Source organism: Pseudopipra pipra, chromosome 5 (assembly GCF_036250125.1).
Source record: "Pseudopipra pipra isolate bDixPip1 chromosome 5, bDixPip1.hap1, whole genome shotgun sequence".
NCBI lineage: Eukaryota > Metazoa > Chordata > Aves > Passeriformes > Pipridae > Pseudopipra > Pseudopipra pipra.
In genome coordinates, this window is record NC_087553.1 from 61,898,144 (window position 1) to 61,914,534 (window position 16,391).

At 45.0% G+C, this 16,391-nt stretch overlaps 1 protein-coding gene across 1 annotated transcript in view; it reads left to right on the forward strand.

Moving 5' to 3' along the window:
- Positions 1-72: 72 nt before the first annotated feature.
- SYPL1 (synaptophysin like 1) overlaps positions 73-16,391 on the forward strand; it is a 28,332-nt gene continuing 12,013 nt past the window's right edge. The window contains exon 1 of the mRNA XM_064656336.1: positions 73-14,779. Coding sequence (XP_064512406.1) covers positions 14,768-14,779 — 12 coding nt within the window. The 5' untranslated portion in view covers positions 73-14,767. The remainder of the gene's footprint in view (positions 14,780-16,391) is intronic.

The window sequence follows — 16,391 nt, forward strand, 5'->3', positions numbered from 1 at the left end:
GAACAGGTCTGCACAAGAGTCTGGAGAAGAAAGTCACAGCCTCTCTCAAGCCTGCAGGTGTCAGCTAGGTAACTGCAGAGAGAGCAGTTCTGTCAAGGGAGAAGCTCGAAGACTGAACTGCTTCAGCCAGGACCTGACAACCCAGAATGGCTCAACAAACCTCTCTGGGAGAGGAGCCTGTGCATGTTTAGAGCAGCTCAAATGTAAATGTGTGCTGTATTTTGGGATTACCTATAGTGCATCAGAGATAATGCACCATAATACACTTCCCAGAGCCTGCCCTGGTTGCTTCCCTGGGTTTCTCCAGCCCTGCTTTCTCACTCAGAGACAGGAGAGTTCGTTTTCTGCAGAAGTACTCACACACTCACTGCAGTTCCCTGTGGCCCGTGAGATCCCCGTGGGGTAACACAGGGCTCTGCCTGGGGTGGTGTCCACCTGTACAGGACAGCCACTGAAATGTAGCACAATCTCCTTCCTCCTCCTCTACTCTCTGGTGGACCTGCCACAATGCCACAGCCTCCAGGGCCAGTGGTCCTGGGCTGCAGCTGGGGCCAGAGAGACCACTATGGTGTCAGTGTCTCCAGACTAAACATATGGCTGATGGCAGGATGAAATTTAAACTGCTGAATTAGACAGAACTCAGGTCTGGATCAGAGAAGATTAATGCGAAGAAGGTGGGGAATAACAGAGGTCAGCAAACCAACTAAGGGTGAAGAGCAAACTCTCTTCAAATTCCCAGCATGCACCATGGAAAAAAGAAAAGGCTGTGAAGTTCATTTTCCTCTTCCACATTGCTCCCATTCAGTTAGGGATGGGCAATCACCACTGGGAGTGCAAGGAGCTTCCCAGCACACCAAACTGAACATGAGAGGTTCGCTTATGTTTCAGAACTGAGTCCCAGATCAGCACAGCTGCAAGATGGGAAGAGCAAAGTTGTACAGACCAAGGGAGTCTGTAGGCATCCAGCTCCTCTGAGGATGCCAGATCCCTCTGTCTGCATTTAAGAAAAGCCAAAGGGACAAATACTGCTGTGTGCATCCTTTTAAGCTTTCCCATATAGCTTTCCCTGGTGACCTTTCAGCTTCTAAAATTTTTGCTGTAACTTAGTAAAAAACACTTTGACTTTACTATCACACCTGTCCAAGTGAAGGTGGGGGGGAGGAAACGAACTGGAGCCAGCGGAGCACACTTTGAGCACAGTGCTCCCCTGGAGATGCCAAGCTGCAGCCAGCAGCATGGCCAGGCTGTCCTGGGCCCTGCAGCAAATCCTCTCCATCAGCAGTTGCTGCCCAAATGCTGCTCTCAGGAGCGGCCTCTCTGTCCCTGCAGCCCAGCAGCCCCTGGAGCAACTCCACCCACAGATCCAGGTAAATCCAAAAGGTGAGTGAGCAGCCTCAGGCCAAAACTACATCAGGTCTTCAGGCAGGGTCAGGCTTCTGGTCAAAACTACTGCACGTGCCTTGTGTCTGTGTAGGGTTTATTTCCCTTTGGGACACATGTGCTGTCTCTGGACAGGGCATGAGGTTTTTCTCTCCTGTAGATGCAGACTCCAACAGGACAGGACACCCCTGGGTAATGGGCAGGTGTGGCAGAGACTGTGGCCCATGGGGGATGCACTGTGCTCCTGCCTTGTTCGTTGGCACTTCCTTCTGAATAAGATCCTCTCTGGCAGGCTCAGTGTGAGCTTGGTACTGGTCAGGAAAGGGCAGCAGGCAATACCAGAAAGGAAAAATTATTTTGAAACTGAAAGAATCCAGGGTTCTCTGATGTCTTTCTCTGCTGGGTGAATAACACACCGTGCAGCCACAGTGTTTGTAAGTAGGCTCTTCTCTATATTTTTAGCAACTGATCTATGAGATCATTTTACTATTTTCAGTTGTTTGTGACTTGGGAAGTTTTTGCTGGGAACATTCTGAGTGGGAAGGAGCACATACTCTGAGGTTCCAGTGAGGGGCGGAGAGGACCCTACATACCCAGTAAATGATACTCATTTTCTGAGCAGCTCACTTCCCCAGAACATCATCAGTCCAGGGCATCTCCAGCGTTGTGGGAAATGCCCTCTGTTGTTCTTCCAAGATACAGGAGAACAGGCACGTATCCCAGAAAAATCCTGACACTCTCCATTAAACTGACCAATCAGTTTCATAAGCAGGCAGTTGGACTGTAAGCCTGGATGGCATCTCCTATGCCCCATTCACAAGCAAACAGCGTCTTGCTTAAAGCAGGAAATACAGTTCTCAGTGGTTTCAGTGCAAAGGGTCCACAGCACATGACACATATATTCAGTATGTCCTACACTGTTCCCAGTATTCACACAGTGCTGGCTACAAACACCTACATCTGGCAGCTGGGCACCATTAGCAGTCCCTGCCCTCAAAAGGGGCAGCTTGATCATCTCTCTCTTGCCTGCCCCTCCCCTGCCTGCCCTGTGGCATTAGTGCCTTACAGCATCTCTTGTCTCAAATTACAAAGAGACCCTGACCCTGAGTGCTGCTCTTCATTCATAAACGAATAAGGATGCAATAATTAATTGACTGAGAGATAAGCCACTGCTATAATTGTACATCAAGCCTGCAGGATTCCCCCAACGCCGCCCACACTGTGCTAAAACTGTGGATTCCTTCATCTATGCCAGAACTTTAACAAGTATTAAACAGAGACAGCCTCTTGCCACCAGGGCAAGGCTCAGAAGAGAGGGGTTACTGGGGCTGCCTGTATGTGGTGTGGCCCCAGCAGTGGAGGAGTTGGAATGCAGGGCTGTGGGCCACAGCTTGACGTGCTCCTGCCTGGCATCTTAGGCACAGCCTTAGCCCCTTTCTCCACCTTACACATTTGTTTCACATTGTAGATGCGATTTCTTGGTGGCAGCATCCTCCTGGCGTTGCATCCCACCAGCCCAAGTCCTCTGCACCATCCCTTTTCTCCCCAGGAGGAAACATGGACACGCACCGGCCACTCCCAGCCCCTCTGACGGGATGAATAATCTCCCACAGCAAAGGGCATTATAACAAGAAGCTTATCCTCCTTCCCCAGCAAACCTGCACCACATCAACAACTCTCCAACAGTCCCTGCAGCAATTGCCAACTGGGTGCCAGCAGCACCGCTGTCCTCTCTGCTCAGTGTCCCCCCGAGCCAGGCCAGTGTCTCACAGCCAGACACGTGGCTCACACCCCAGTCCTGCTGACCTTTAGGACCTTGGCAGGGCAGCAGGCTTTCCAGCCAGGATGATTTTGTCTGAGCAGACCCCCAAGTTCAAGGTCATTTTTAGATTTTTGCATGTTTCAGAGCTTTGGCAGGTCTTCCATGAGTGAGGCCCAGCCACTGACCCAAAAATCCATCGGAGCCACAGGACACTGGAGCCCCTCACAGCCTGACAGTCATGGCTGGCATCTGCAAGCCAGTGAGAAACAGATGTCTCAGCCTTGGGACTTTAGTGTTTCCACAGCTCCAGGTTCACCAGCTCAGACACAGAAGTTTTAAGTTACTTTATTACATTCTCTATAGCGCTTATAGAAGTGTGAAATGGCAATTTTAGTACCAAAAGGAGACTGTTTATCTATTTTTATTTCCTTTTGAGTTAGAAGAGTGAAAAAAAAACCAAACTTGTTTTCTCCAAGAAAACAAACTGACCTTTGAGTGTTATGAAAGCCTTTATACAATAATTTGGGCAAAGAGAACTGGAATTTCTTCTGTGAAGCATTTTTTTCCTTAAAAAATGCCAGTTTGCTAAGACTAGAACAGTTTGCAGAAAGGCTTCGTTTCAGTGAATCTGCCCATTTGATGGATGGTTAGAAAATTTTTGAACTGCTGAAATGCTAAATTTGTCAGCACAACTCTTCAAATAGGAAGTTTATTTACAATTGGAGTTTAAAAAATAGAATTAAAATTTAAAAAGCAGAAAAAATAATAAAACTAAAATTTAAATTTAAATAAAAACAAAGTATTTTTGCATTATTTAAAATCAAAATGTTTAAACTGACCTAATCCAAAACACATTGTGATCATCAGTTCACAACAGCTTTGAAATTTGGATTTCTGGGAAGTGGAAAGTTCACCCCACCCTAGGAGGAGCCTGGTAAGCTGCTCGGGCAAGAAAGCTTCAGGCAGGTGGGGACTGGGGTGGGAGCTGAAGTTCATGGTTGTGCTCCTGAGAAAACTGCCAACCTTGTGCAATGGCATCACTTTCTTTTCAGGTATCTCCTCTGAAATGGGCTCAAATAACTCCCTGACCTGTGCCTGTGACCATGGCCATGCAAAATATGAGCTCTGCATATGGACAGGCTGGAATGCACCTGTTACCTCCTTTAAAGAGCTGCACGCAAAATAAATATATCTAGGACTGATGCAAAAATAATGTCAGTCTGAAATCAAGAAGCCCCATGACTGTTTTCTCCCAGCAACTGGGAGGTGGGACACAGCCACTGCCTGGTTCCCTGAGCCTGCACAAGGCATGGGGTGGGCTGGGACAATGTTGGGCTGCCCTTGTTTATGCTTTTTTTACTCATCTGCCCCTATTTGGTGGGTTTGGTTTCAGTATTCAGAACAGCACATTTTCAAAGCAACAGGTTTCTGACAACATTTCTGACTCTCTCCCTCTTCACCAAAGGCAGTGCAAGACTTCTAATGAAAAGAAAAACAAACATTTAACTAAAGGCACATGTTGGTCTTGCTAACCAACACTAACTAACCTTAGAAGGCTTATTGCTGTTTTGGCTTTGCTTTTTACCAAAAAAAAAAAAAAAAAGAAGTAGTATTCTGGGCTGGAACTACTGTAAGGCATATTTAGAGCAAGATAAAAATCTAGTCAAGATCCTGACCTCTGTTGAAGGCATTATTGTCCAGGAAACATATTGGGAATAACTGGCGGGTGTGGAAGGCCAAAGGAAATAATTAAAACTGGGTGTGTGAACTGAGTTTTTTTCCCAGGTTTGTTGGTTGGTTTTTTTGCCCCTGCTTTTTGCACCAGAGAAAGCACAAAAAACCAGTTACATTCATTCTAATTTAGGGAAAAGCAGGGGTTTTAAGGTCAAAACAAAAAGGAAGATTTTATCCTACAGTACCTCTCCAAAGCCTGCGCTGGCAAGGTGCTAATGCACTTCCTTTCTGGGTGGAGTGATGCTGTCCCTGCCCCTGCCCCCTGGGACACCAAAAGGCACCCAACTACGGCTCATCATAGACATCTTTTATTGTGGCTTAGGGCCAAAAAGGCAACAATAATACTTTTATTTGCACAGAATGTTTCATAATCCACTGGGGTTGCAACCAAGTGGGTTGTGTGCAGCTGTGCCATTCTCATTCAACTTCCTAAGTACCAAATTAATGTGCTGGTTTGTGGTTGTTACAGAAGACACCAAGTGGCCTGTTTTTCCTCCTCCTTGCTTGATAATGCATCCTGCTGTGAGTCCTCCTGAGGGCTGCTGCTGTTGACTTTTATCCTCCCAGGGCTAAACCAACATTTTAATACCAAACAGTGCATAATCAGTGCAAACCTGCCCTTGCTCTGGTCCCCAGCTGGCACAAGAGATGTATTTGTTTGAAACCCAAAAAGACAAACCATTCTTTCTCTTGGTTGATCATCTCCAAACTGCTTTGCCTGGCAGCTTGGAGTGAGGCTCCTTCATCTGGAATCAATGTCTGTTCTCCTTACTGCTAAGCCTAACATTTTCCTGAATAGCCAGGAATAGACTGACATTGTGGGGTTTTTAAGTTCACAGAGCTATGTGTTATTAATAATAGCCAAGAATCAAAAGTATTATGATTAAACAGTTCTAATAAATATAATTGAGAGAGACAGAAGTCTGAAGGCATTTTTACATCTGAAACAGGTCAATTCAAGCATCATAAAAATTCACTGCTATAAAGAATATAAATACCTGGAGCTTTTGGAGCAAATCCAGTCCAAGCCCAAAGAGCATCAACCAGGAATGCCTTTAATAAACATTTAATTAATCAATCATTCCTAACTCTCTTCTAGCAGGCATTTTACCTGGTAATTAGTTTATCTATGCTCTGAGCTCACATCATAGCCCAGTGTGCTCCTCCTTCTGGGCAATACCACTGGTGGGTGCTCACTGATGGATTCCAAAGTCCCTGGTACAGCTGTGCTGGCTCCACTCCCAGAGGCTGTATCAGAGGCACATCCAGCACCACAGTGCTCAAACAGCCAGACCAGGTGAGTGCCCATACCTGCACCCAGGGCTTGAGGTGTGGCTAGGTATCCAATGTCCCCCACGGCAGGCAAAGAGGGATGTGTTCTCCCACCAAGACCTGGGGTAATGCAGCAGCTTCCCTAATCACCTGGGATTTTGTTGGCAATGAGGAATCTCTTGTCTCCCTGCTGTTGCTGCCACTGTCCATGGGAGTCACAGGGGCAGGATTGAGCTGGACTTGCTGGGCATGCTGAAGGCTTATCCTCATCCTCTAGGAGCCACAAACCTCCCAAGGCAGCCAGTGAGAGGGCTGAAACCTGGACAATAGGACAATAGGCACCCCAGCTTGGGGCATGTTCTCCCCTCACCCTGGGAGATGAGCCTGACCACAGTTCTGTAAGCATCATCTGGCTCCTGCGGTGTCCAGAGCAGTTTACATCCAGGCCATGCTATAGCCCCAATTCAAATACTGACAGTTTTGAAACTGTATTTTTTTTTTACTCAGTTTTCGTTTCTATGAAAACATGATAAGAAAGTTTATTTCAACAACTGAACTGTGGGAATCCATTAGATAATTATCCCTGTCCAGCTTTCTGAACTCCTCCGTTGTCAGATGGAACTGGTTTCTTTTGAGGACTATCTTTATTTTGACTATTTATTTAGAATATTTATTTTGACAATCAAACTAGTATAAAAATGCTGCCTTGAATCCAGCCCTAGCCTAGCTGCTTTGGGGCTGAGCTGCTTTAGATTTCAGAGACTGGAAACAAGTGCTGGGCTTGCAGAGGTTGCTCAGCTGCAGCCCTGTGGCTTGATGTATCACACCTAGCTTTGTCTCTTGAGGATTATGCTGACAGGGTAGGGTCTGTGCCCTTTCCCTGCCCGTTTGTTTTCTAGGGCATTTGATTTCAAAAGGTCTATGAGGTCTTCTAGAGGGAAATGCTTTGTAACTTCTACTAATCATAAAATAAATCAGGTAGAAACGCACATAGGGACCCTCTAGTTAGGATCTAGAACTGCGTCTTGCCAAGGGACAGAGCTGACATCTCCTGAAGTGAAAGACTGTCCTCCTCGAGGGACAACAAAATATGAGGATTCCCCACCATTGTGGACAGACAGACAAATATGTCTGTTCTGCATCTCTTCAAAGATGCAAAGCCATCATGCTCAGCAGTGGCCTCACTCTCAGGCTGGCATTGATTCCTGGAGGTTGGGACCTGCTGGAGTATCCCATGTGCACAACAGTACATACCAGTATTTTGACATGAGGGTGACAACCGAATGCCTTCACAGCTGGGTTGAGCAGTGTGTTGGAGTGAGGTTGCTGATCAAACTTGGCACGATGTGATGGAATTGTGAACTGTGGGAGAAGCCAATATCAATAAATATCAGCATTTTCAGCACCAGTCTCAGTTATGTGAAGGGCCATCTCATTCTGTGAGCACTTCCCTCACACTCCACTATTGTCCAAGCAAGTTTCTTGGCTGCTTCCTCACTCCTGTGCTGGGGCACTTGTGGGAGGAAGGGTAGGGGATGGTGTCTCCCTTCCTCTGTGTTTGGCAAGCACACTGCCATCACCATCCTCACCATGGGGTTCCCTGCAGAGCATGTGGCAGCACAAATGACTGCACAGCAAGTGCATAAGACAGTCCTTGTGTCAAGCATGTCACCATGTCATTTGTCACTGCTGCAGTGTGACTGTTGATCTCTCACTGCTAGCGATTCTTTTTAATGAGAGTAGATGGACTTCAAAGTCCCAGAGGAGTGAATTCAGGCAGGGGAAGGTTGATGTGCAGCTCAGTCTTGCTGGCCAACTTCCTACTGCTGAAGCTAAGCTGAATTTGCTAGTCGCTAGTGAGAAATGTGTGGATGTGCCTCTGCTCCAGGAGACCCATGTCCATCAACCCAGGTTGCTCCGACCTCCTGTATCTGTAAGGGGATACAGGTAAATTTTCCATGGCTATCCTGAGTGGCAGGATGCATGCTTGTGTTGGGCTCAGTCACCCAGAGGGAATTCATAAAGTTCCCAGTGCTGACAGGAGCTACCAGGACAAGTAATCCTGGAAAGTAAGCCAGCACAGGTTAGTCACTGCCCATAAATCCAAGTAGGACACTGTGGCATGTATGGGCTTAACATAGGAGGGTAGGTATGGCTGGGTGGGATTCAAACAAAGGAGAAGGAGATACCATGTAGACAAACAGGAAAAAATAGGATTTTTTTTTCCAAGGAAAAGCCTACTTTTTAAACAAAAATAGGAAAATATGAAGGAGTTTGGATGCTGCTCTCCTTCATCCTTTGCTTCCATGAGCAAGGCAGAGAACTGCAAAGCAGCTGCCAAACAAACCCAGAGAGTGTGAGTCCAAGGCACGTGGCAGCTACAGCTGGCACCATCTCAGCCCTGAGGCTTTGTCCTTCTGGGCCTGAAACCTGCCAGGGTGGCTGTGCCTGACTCTGGTCTCTTGTAAATTGCTATAAATCAGACATAGGTCCCCATCAAGTCACATTAGTGCCGTCTGTACCTCATTTCTCAGTTTCTCATATGCCATTTCACAGGAATTTCCTAACTTTTTGATGCAGGTTGCCTTTTCCACACATTTTAAAGAAGGTGAATTAACTTGAGGCTGTTAATATGTAAACCAAGTTGAAGCATTTGCTGGTAAAACATAGACCTCAGTTTGATAATGACAACTGGCAATGTTGCTAGAGCAAAATGTAGCATCCAGAAACAGAACACTGGGTATGCACACGAGGATATTGAGCTGGTTTGATGGGGGAGCATCGATTTTCCTCTACAGGCAATTGCTACCACACTGCTTCTCAAATACTCCCTGCTCCTGCTCTGTTCTGAAGTTAAAAAACGCCTGCGGTGCTGGGGACAGGGTTGATATAACAATAGCTCTTTTTGTCTTTTCTTGGCGACACAGGGAGAGCAAATTGCAAGGGAAAAAAAAGAAACAAACAAAACACATATCTGCCAAGATGAGGTTTGCCCTTTTTGCCAGTGGGCTGAGCAGAGCACGTAGCGTCTTTCTCAGAGGAATCATGACTGCAATGAAAATTACAATTCCAGTGTCAGGAAATCCTAAGTTTTCCCAGATGAAATGACCAGAGGAGATTTTTTGGTCACTGAAGACTATTAGCCACTTCCCCAAAGACAACATAGGAGTTAAGAGTGCAAGCAGCTGCCCTCAAGTGACAGGACTATATAAACCTCTGTCTCCAGGGCAATAGAAATGAAACTACCTCTAGTGCTATTGGAAAATCCTTCCTTGTTTCTTACTGGGTACAAACAAGCAGAATTAAATCACTATTTTTTCCTTACTCAGGGCTGTGCATCTTGTAGATGAAGGAAGATAAATGTATAACTGTCCATCTCTGGCAGCTTGTCTGGCTGATACTCTGTTCACAGGGGCTGGAGAAAACCAACTTCCAGAGTGAGGCAACAACTCATTTGTACTGAAATCAAGTCCTATTTTTCCTTTCAACTAGGGAAGGTCCAACATCAACATTGCTGTCATAGCAGCTGCACAAGGAAATAAGTGATTTCCTGTCTGAGCATGTTCCATAACTCAGCATTTTATTTTTGTGCTAACCACAACCAGGTGTGTCACCCCACCCTGTGCTGGGGCACTCTACCCCATCCCCTGCTGTTGGAAAGACACTGGGAAAACATCATCGGGGCAAAACATCCCACAAAATGCCTCCTCAGTACTTGTGCCAAATGCCTTTCCTAGAAACATGCTGCCAAGACAGAGCTTTCTAGACTTTTGGAGTAGCCAAGAACTATTCTTGCAGCATACGCCCCTTCCTCCCAGAGCTGTCAACCTAAATCAGGACAAGAAATCCATTCCTTGTGTCCTGGTTTTGGCTGCAATAGAGTTAATTTTTTTTTTCTTAGTAGCTGCTACAGTGTTGTGTTTTGGATTTAGTATGAGAATAATGTTGATAACACACTAATGTTTTAGTTGTTGCTCAGTAGTGAGCACTCACTTAGTGAGTGACTTTTTGGTGTCTCATGCTCTGCCAGGGAGCCAAGAAGTCAAGAGGGAACGTGACCAGGACAGTTGACCAGAACTGGCCAAAGGGATATTCCATACCATAGAACTTCATGCCCAGTATATAAAGCAGGGAGAGTTGTCCAGGAAGGGCCAATCACTGTTCAGGGACTGGCTGGATATCAGTCAGTGGGTGGTGAGCAATTGTATTGGGCATCATTGTTTTTCCTCTTGGATTTTATTCCTTTCAATCTCCCTCTCTTTTCCACTACAATTGTTTTTATTATTATTGTTTTTATTATATTTTACTCTATTTCAATTATTAAACTATTCTTAATTCACGGGTTTTATGTTTTTCAAATTCTCTTCCACATCCCAGTGGGAGTACAGAGGGGGTGGTGAGCAAGTGGCCACATGGGGTTTAATTGCTGCCTGAGGTTAAACCATGACACCTCAGCACAACCTTCAGTCCAAACTTGCTCCAGAATCCAGAAGATAATGAAACTTTCTATCTGGCTATGTAAATTATGGAGAAAAAAAAAGACATCCATCCCTCTTATTTCCTTTCCTTTCCTCAGTAATAATTCTTATAATAAGACAAAAGAGTTAACCTGCATCCTAAAAGGAGCAGATTCTGCTTGGGTGCAGTGCCTCTAATGTCCGTGAGAGGGCTATCAGCAAGTGCGTTTGGGTTTTCCACTCTCATACAGAAATACAGAAAATGCACTGCCAGCTGATTACAAAATTCACAGACACTTCCTGCTCCCTCACAAGCTTTTGCACAATCTCTGGCTCACACCGAAGTGCTCTTGCACTAACTGGAGCAGGAGGCAGCAGCTGGGTGCAACGTGACCTCCTCTCCCCAAAGCAGCTCTTGCAGTGACAAAGTCATTAATGACTTCGCAGCATCAAGTGCCCTCGAAGGGGGCACTTTGAGGGTTCTGCTGCCTCCAGCCCTGGCTCCCCACAGGTTCCTGGACAATTTTCTGCATTGTCAGAGTGTCTGAGACAAGTCCCAGGCCAAGGACTGGTTTTCTTAATATGGTAGTTGAAATAAACCACATTTTAATCATATGCAGTTGAAAGGCTCTGTCATACCCATAATGACGTATTTTGTGTCTGATCAGGTTTGAATTTATTCTCATCATTAAATAGGGCAAATTTTACAATAAAACATGCTTTCAAAGTGAAAAAATCAGAGCATTTTAACTGAAAATATGTGAAAATGAAATCTTATCTCTATACGTGTATATTTTATTCATATATGTCACATATTAATCAAAATATTTCATACTTTTTTCCTTCTCTGTATATATCATACTATTACCTTAATCCAAAAGATGCTTTCTAAATCAGACACAATTTTTGGACACCAGAGAGACTGGGGGGGAATAAGCCATTTGTAAGAAAAAAAAAAAAAAAGGAAAAGCTGAACCCCAAATCCTTTTCTAGGTCTGAGATTTTGCTACCATTCACTTTTACAGTCACCACTAGAGCTGGTGGTTTTTCTGAATGCACCTTGAGGGAAATTCAACCCGTCCTGAGGTCAACATGAATGTCAGCATTACCTTGATGGACAGGTCCTATTTGAGAGGTGCATGATCTGTAGGCTAGTGCTGGTTAATTGCAGAGGTCTAAATGTGCCCTTTAGATTGCTCCTTCAGCTCATCTGAGACTTTGTACATTATCTTTGGGACATTAAGCATGGCAGGATGAGCTCTCCAGGGAAATGTTGCCAGCATTCTGATGGCAGGTCCCATGGAACACGATGTACTTCTATCTCCAGCTTCTGGAGTCATATGACTATGTGAGGATCTCAGCTTTCATGACAATGAAGAGTATGCTTCTAGTCATTGAGACTGCAGAGAAAAGCTGGCAAATGTCACCTCCGAAAGGCAAAAGATCAGAGGACAAATAAAAGGAATCTCAGCTACACCAAGAGACTGATTTTTAATTTAACTACATGGCTTAAAAACAGCACAGTTTTGAGGACCAACTGTTAAATTTTGAATACTTGGAATAAGAAATAATATAATGAAATTCTTGAAGAGTGAAAAAATTGCTCTTCGCTTTTTTTTTTTTCTTCTCTCCCTGCCCTTCTTCCTTCCTTTCTAAGGCTCTAAGCTCTTTGATGCCTCTCAGTCCAGAGCTGCCACTGGAGGAGGATGCTGTTAACCAGTCAGACGGAGTGTGAGTACTGGGAATTTTCCAGGTTTACAAAACGTTTTCCTTGCATCTGCCAAAGCTGACGGCAGACGTTGCTGAACACGTGCCACTGGAAAATCACAAGCAGGCCGACTGCCAAATATGCAGAGCCCTTTGGACGGAGGCACGCCAGGGTCTCTTGAGTGTGAAAGGACGCTGCCGTGTCTGAGCCATCCGGGCGGCGCTGCCGGCTGGCCCCGGACACGTGTCGGCCCACGGCCGCCTTCCCAGCCAGGAGGGCTGGGGATGAGCCAGGCATTGCCCGAAGAGCCATCCCGGGAGCTGCCGAGCTGCACGTCAGAGCGGGTCTTGAGCGAGGACTGTCCGCCTGCCGTCAGAAGCCGGCGTTTATTTGTAATGGAACAGGTTAAGTGGAAGTAAAGTGTTCAGCACGGAATAAACAATCTCGGCTAATGGCTTGTTGACATTCAATCGCAGTTCAGCAGGGACATCTCCAGCACCCCTTGAATCTTGTGCCAAGCCATTAAACCCTTCTCACTTGGCAATAGGCATTTGAAAAATGAGGCTAAAAAGAAAGCTACTGAGTAATTAGTCTACTGTGAGCATGTGAAGAAGAGTGTCACCCGTGTGGTGTGGGGAATTTTAAATTTATACTGTACATGTATATCCATACTCTCTGGCAGTGCCCAAAACTAGGAGAAAGATACCGAAAAGTATGTAAGTTTTTGTCCCAGCCTCAAATGAGTTGTGACACACAGGATTTGGTGAGGGAGTCCATTTGCCCGTGGCATTGTGGAAAAGAAGGAGATATTTTTTACAACTTGATGAATCTCATTACTGTCATAATTTCTCATCCAGAGAAAAGCTGTTGGGAAAGAATGAATCTGTGGAACTTAGAGAGATCATAATTTTTCACAGGATCAAAGAATGGTTTCGGCTGGAGGAAACCACCAAAAATCGTCTGGTCGAAGCTCCCTGCCGTGGGCAGGGCCATCTTTCACTAGACCAGGTTGCTCAAAGCCCATCCAACCTGACCTTGAACACTGGGCAACCTGTTCCACTGTTTCACCACCTTCATTGTAAAACTTCTTATTTATATCCAGTTTTGGTACTATGTGTCCAGGTGAGAACCTCATCTTACATGTACAGAGAAGAGTGGAATATTCCCACATGAACACACACCTCTGTATACAACTGCTCTCATTTGAGTTGATTTCTGTCTTCATGCTTTTGCACTGAAGCCAAATACTTCCATTAAACTATTTATTTCCACAGGACATGCTCAATGGCATCCATTTTTGGAATATGACTTTCAGGGAGTTATTCTTGATTTATAGCAACTTAATGAAAAAATTGAATAAAGCTCCATCTTACAGAAGGTTTTGTCAAAATACTTAGGGCCTAAATTCTGCCTTCCATTAACAATATGCCTTTTAATCAGATGCTTGTAATTCATAGCCTAATGTAGATTATGTATGCATGTGTTATGTGCCAAGCCTATATATACCTGTTGGAGGGAGCTCCAAAAAACCCCAAACCGTCTGTTTTGGATGTTAACAGGAAAGCACAGGGAAGCTAGAATTTTTAGGCACTATGTATAGCCAAGAATTTGGTGCATGCTCAGTGCAGAAGGGATGAAGGGAGGAAATACAGGTGGATTTATGCCTTTACAGAACCAGCCAAGCTGGGACAGCCTCGCAGCTTGCTGCCTGTGCCCCTCAGAGGTTGTTGCAGCTTTATGTACCGAAACGCTGCCTGGGGCTGACAGACTACCAGCAGGACTGATTAAACCAGCCACTGGAAAAATCCCCGGGAAGCTAATCAAAACATAGCATTTCCAGCGCTGAAACACGAGCTGTGTTAGCTCCTAGAACCGACTCCTGGGTTTGGGTGTTTTAAATCACCCGTTCCCACGGGCGGGGGCACAGCAGCCCGTGGTGGGGAGGGGGCGGCACAGCGGGTGCCTCTCACGGCGCGGCAGAGCCGGGGCTGTGCGGGGCTCTGCTCAGGTGAGGCACGACCCACCAGCCGTGTGCTACTGACCTGCGGGAATTTGCTGAAGGACTTATGGCAATGACACGTAAAGGATACCAGAGTGACTACATAATCAGGCAGCGCAGAATTTCCTTCTGAGCTTTCTGTTCTTCGAAATTTTCTCTAAGTAAAGAGCTTATTTGTGAATATGATGAATGGCTCATGAAACGGCTTGTACAGCAGGATGCTCACAGTAAAATGGATTTGGAGCATAAAAGGCAGCATTATTATTATTCCCCTGCCTGCCTGGCTTCTTGCCAGCCTCCTGCTGCCTTATATCTCCCATCACAGGAGGCTGGAAAAATTCCCCCTAGGATTGATTAACATGAGAGAGACCTGTGAAAAATGGAGGCGGTATGAAGGAAGGAGGAGATGGTGGAAGGAAGAAACCAGGCTTGCAAGCACTGACACCAGCAGTTGAATGCCTGGAGAGGTGAGAGAGCGATGAGAGTCTCTTCAAGAGGGAATGAGAAGGAAATCCCAGGCAATTTCTCTCTCTACGGGTGTTCAGCCCTCCCACAAAAATGCTGCTTCAATACGAGAAAAATTCAGGAGTGGCAAGGAGAGCCACTGCCCTGGAGCACTGTCAGTCAGCAAACTGATGAAGCACTCCAGGGCAGGAATTGGACACATGGACATGCTCCCAAATAATTCCCAGGCACAGTTCAGGAGTGAGGATAGTCCAGAGATGGTTACAACCAGGTCATACAGCAGCCAGGGTTTGGAGGATGAGGCTTTTTGAGCAGAAAGTCAGATAGCCCCATGTCAGCTGACTCAGAGTCCAGGAAGGTCCCCAGACACATTTCATTTGCTGAAGCTGAGGAAACAAAGGTTTTCTGCAGCATTTTATATTATATTTTACACTGTGTCCATACTGCCACTCAACGCATTGATAAGGTCTGGAAAGTTAAGAAAATTTTTTAAAGATTAGCTGAAAAAAGTCTTAAAGAAAATCTTCTACCTGATTTCTGAAAATCATTCTGTGAGGGCCAGCTTTTTACAGTTCAAGTACTTGAAAGTCTGGACGTGTCAGGTTGCATATAGGAGATTTTTTTCTTCTGGTTTCCCTTTGATATTGTTTTCCTAGGATAATTTGCCAACATTACAATATCTTTTTTCTTAAATGGCATCCTCATTTGCTCAGTTTCCCTGCCGAAAGTCATGCTCCTGTTGAAGCCCACAGTGTGTCTGGAAGGTATTAGTAGTGCTCCAGTTTTTTCCCTGATTAGAAGCAACAAGAAAAAGCCAGGGGGGTCACTGTGCACCTACTCTGTTTCTGCTAAGTGTCAAGTGCTGAAGCAGTCCTGAGGAAAGATGTTAAACATGTAGCCATTACAGTGCCAAGAGTACAGTTTGCTTTTTCTATGTGAAGATGAACTCGGACAAACTCTTGACTTGCACCAAAAAGAGAGCTCACCCTTGCAATTGGGAGACTATGAACTTTTGGACTAAGGATTTATGATTTTTTTTTTTTAACTGAGTAGCATTTGCATTTAATGACATTAAAAAGAGTTTTTTATTTATGTAGGCTGCTTGAGACCTGTTTAGTTTGTGTTTTGTTTTCTAAAGAATTTAATCCTGTCAGATAATAACTGAATTAAATACATAGCAACACTTTAATTTGCTTGTGCCCTCCATTTGAGATTTCACTTTCCTTGCTATTTTCACTATATTTAATCTGTATGTATTTTAGCAACTTTTGATCTAAAATATATCACCTACCCAGTGCATTTATTTGTTTTCAAATTCTTAACAGATTCTCTAAGAATATCTATTGTGTTTTGTTTGGCAGACAAATATTACCTGCTTGACCATCTGTATTCGTGTACAGTTATTCCACCCAAGTACACAGACTTCCTTCCTCACCATTTAGAATGGGAAATATTTGTACTGTTGAATAGATTAATTTTTATTTTGCAGCCTGATGTCCACGACCCGGATTTGAGTTATAAACCTGTTATTTGCCAGGGCTCATTATCCACTGACAGGATAAATTTAGAATTCATCTGAAAATCACAATTAATCATTTGACCACCTCTATAAAT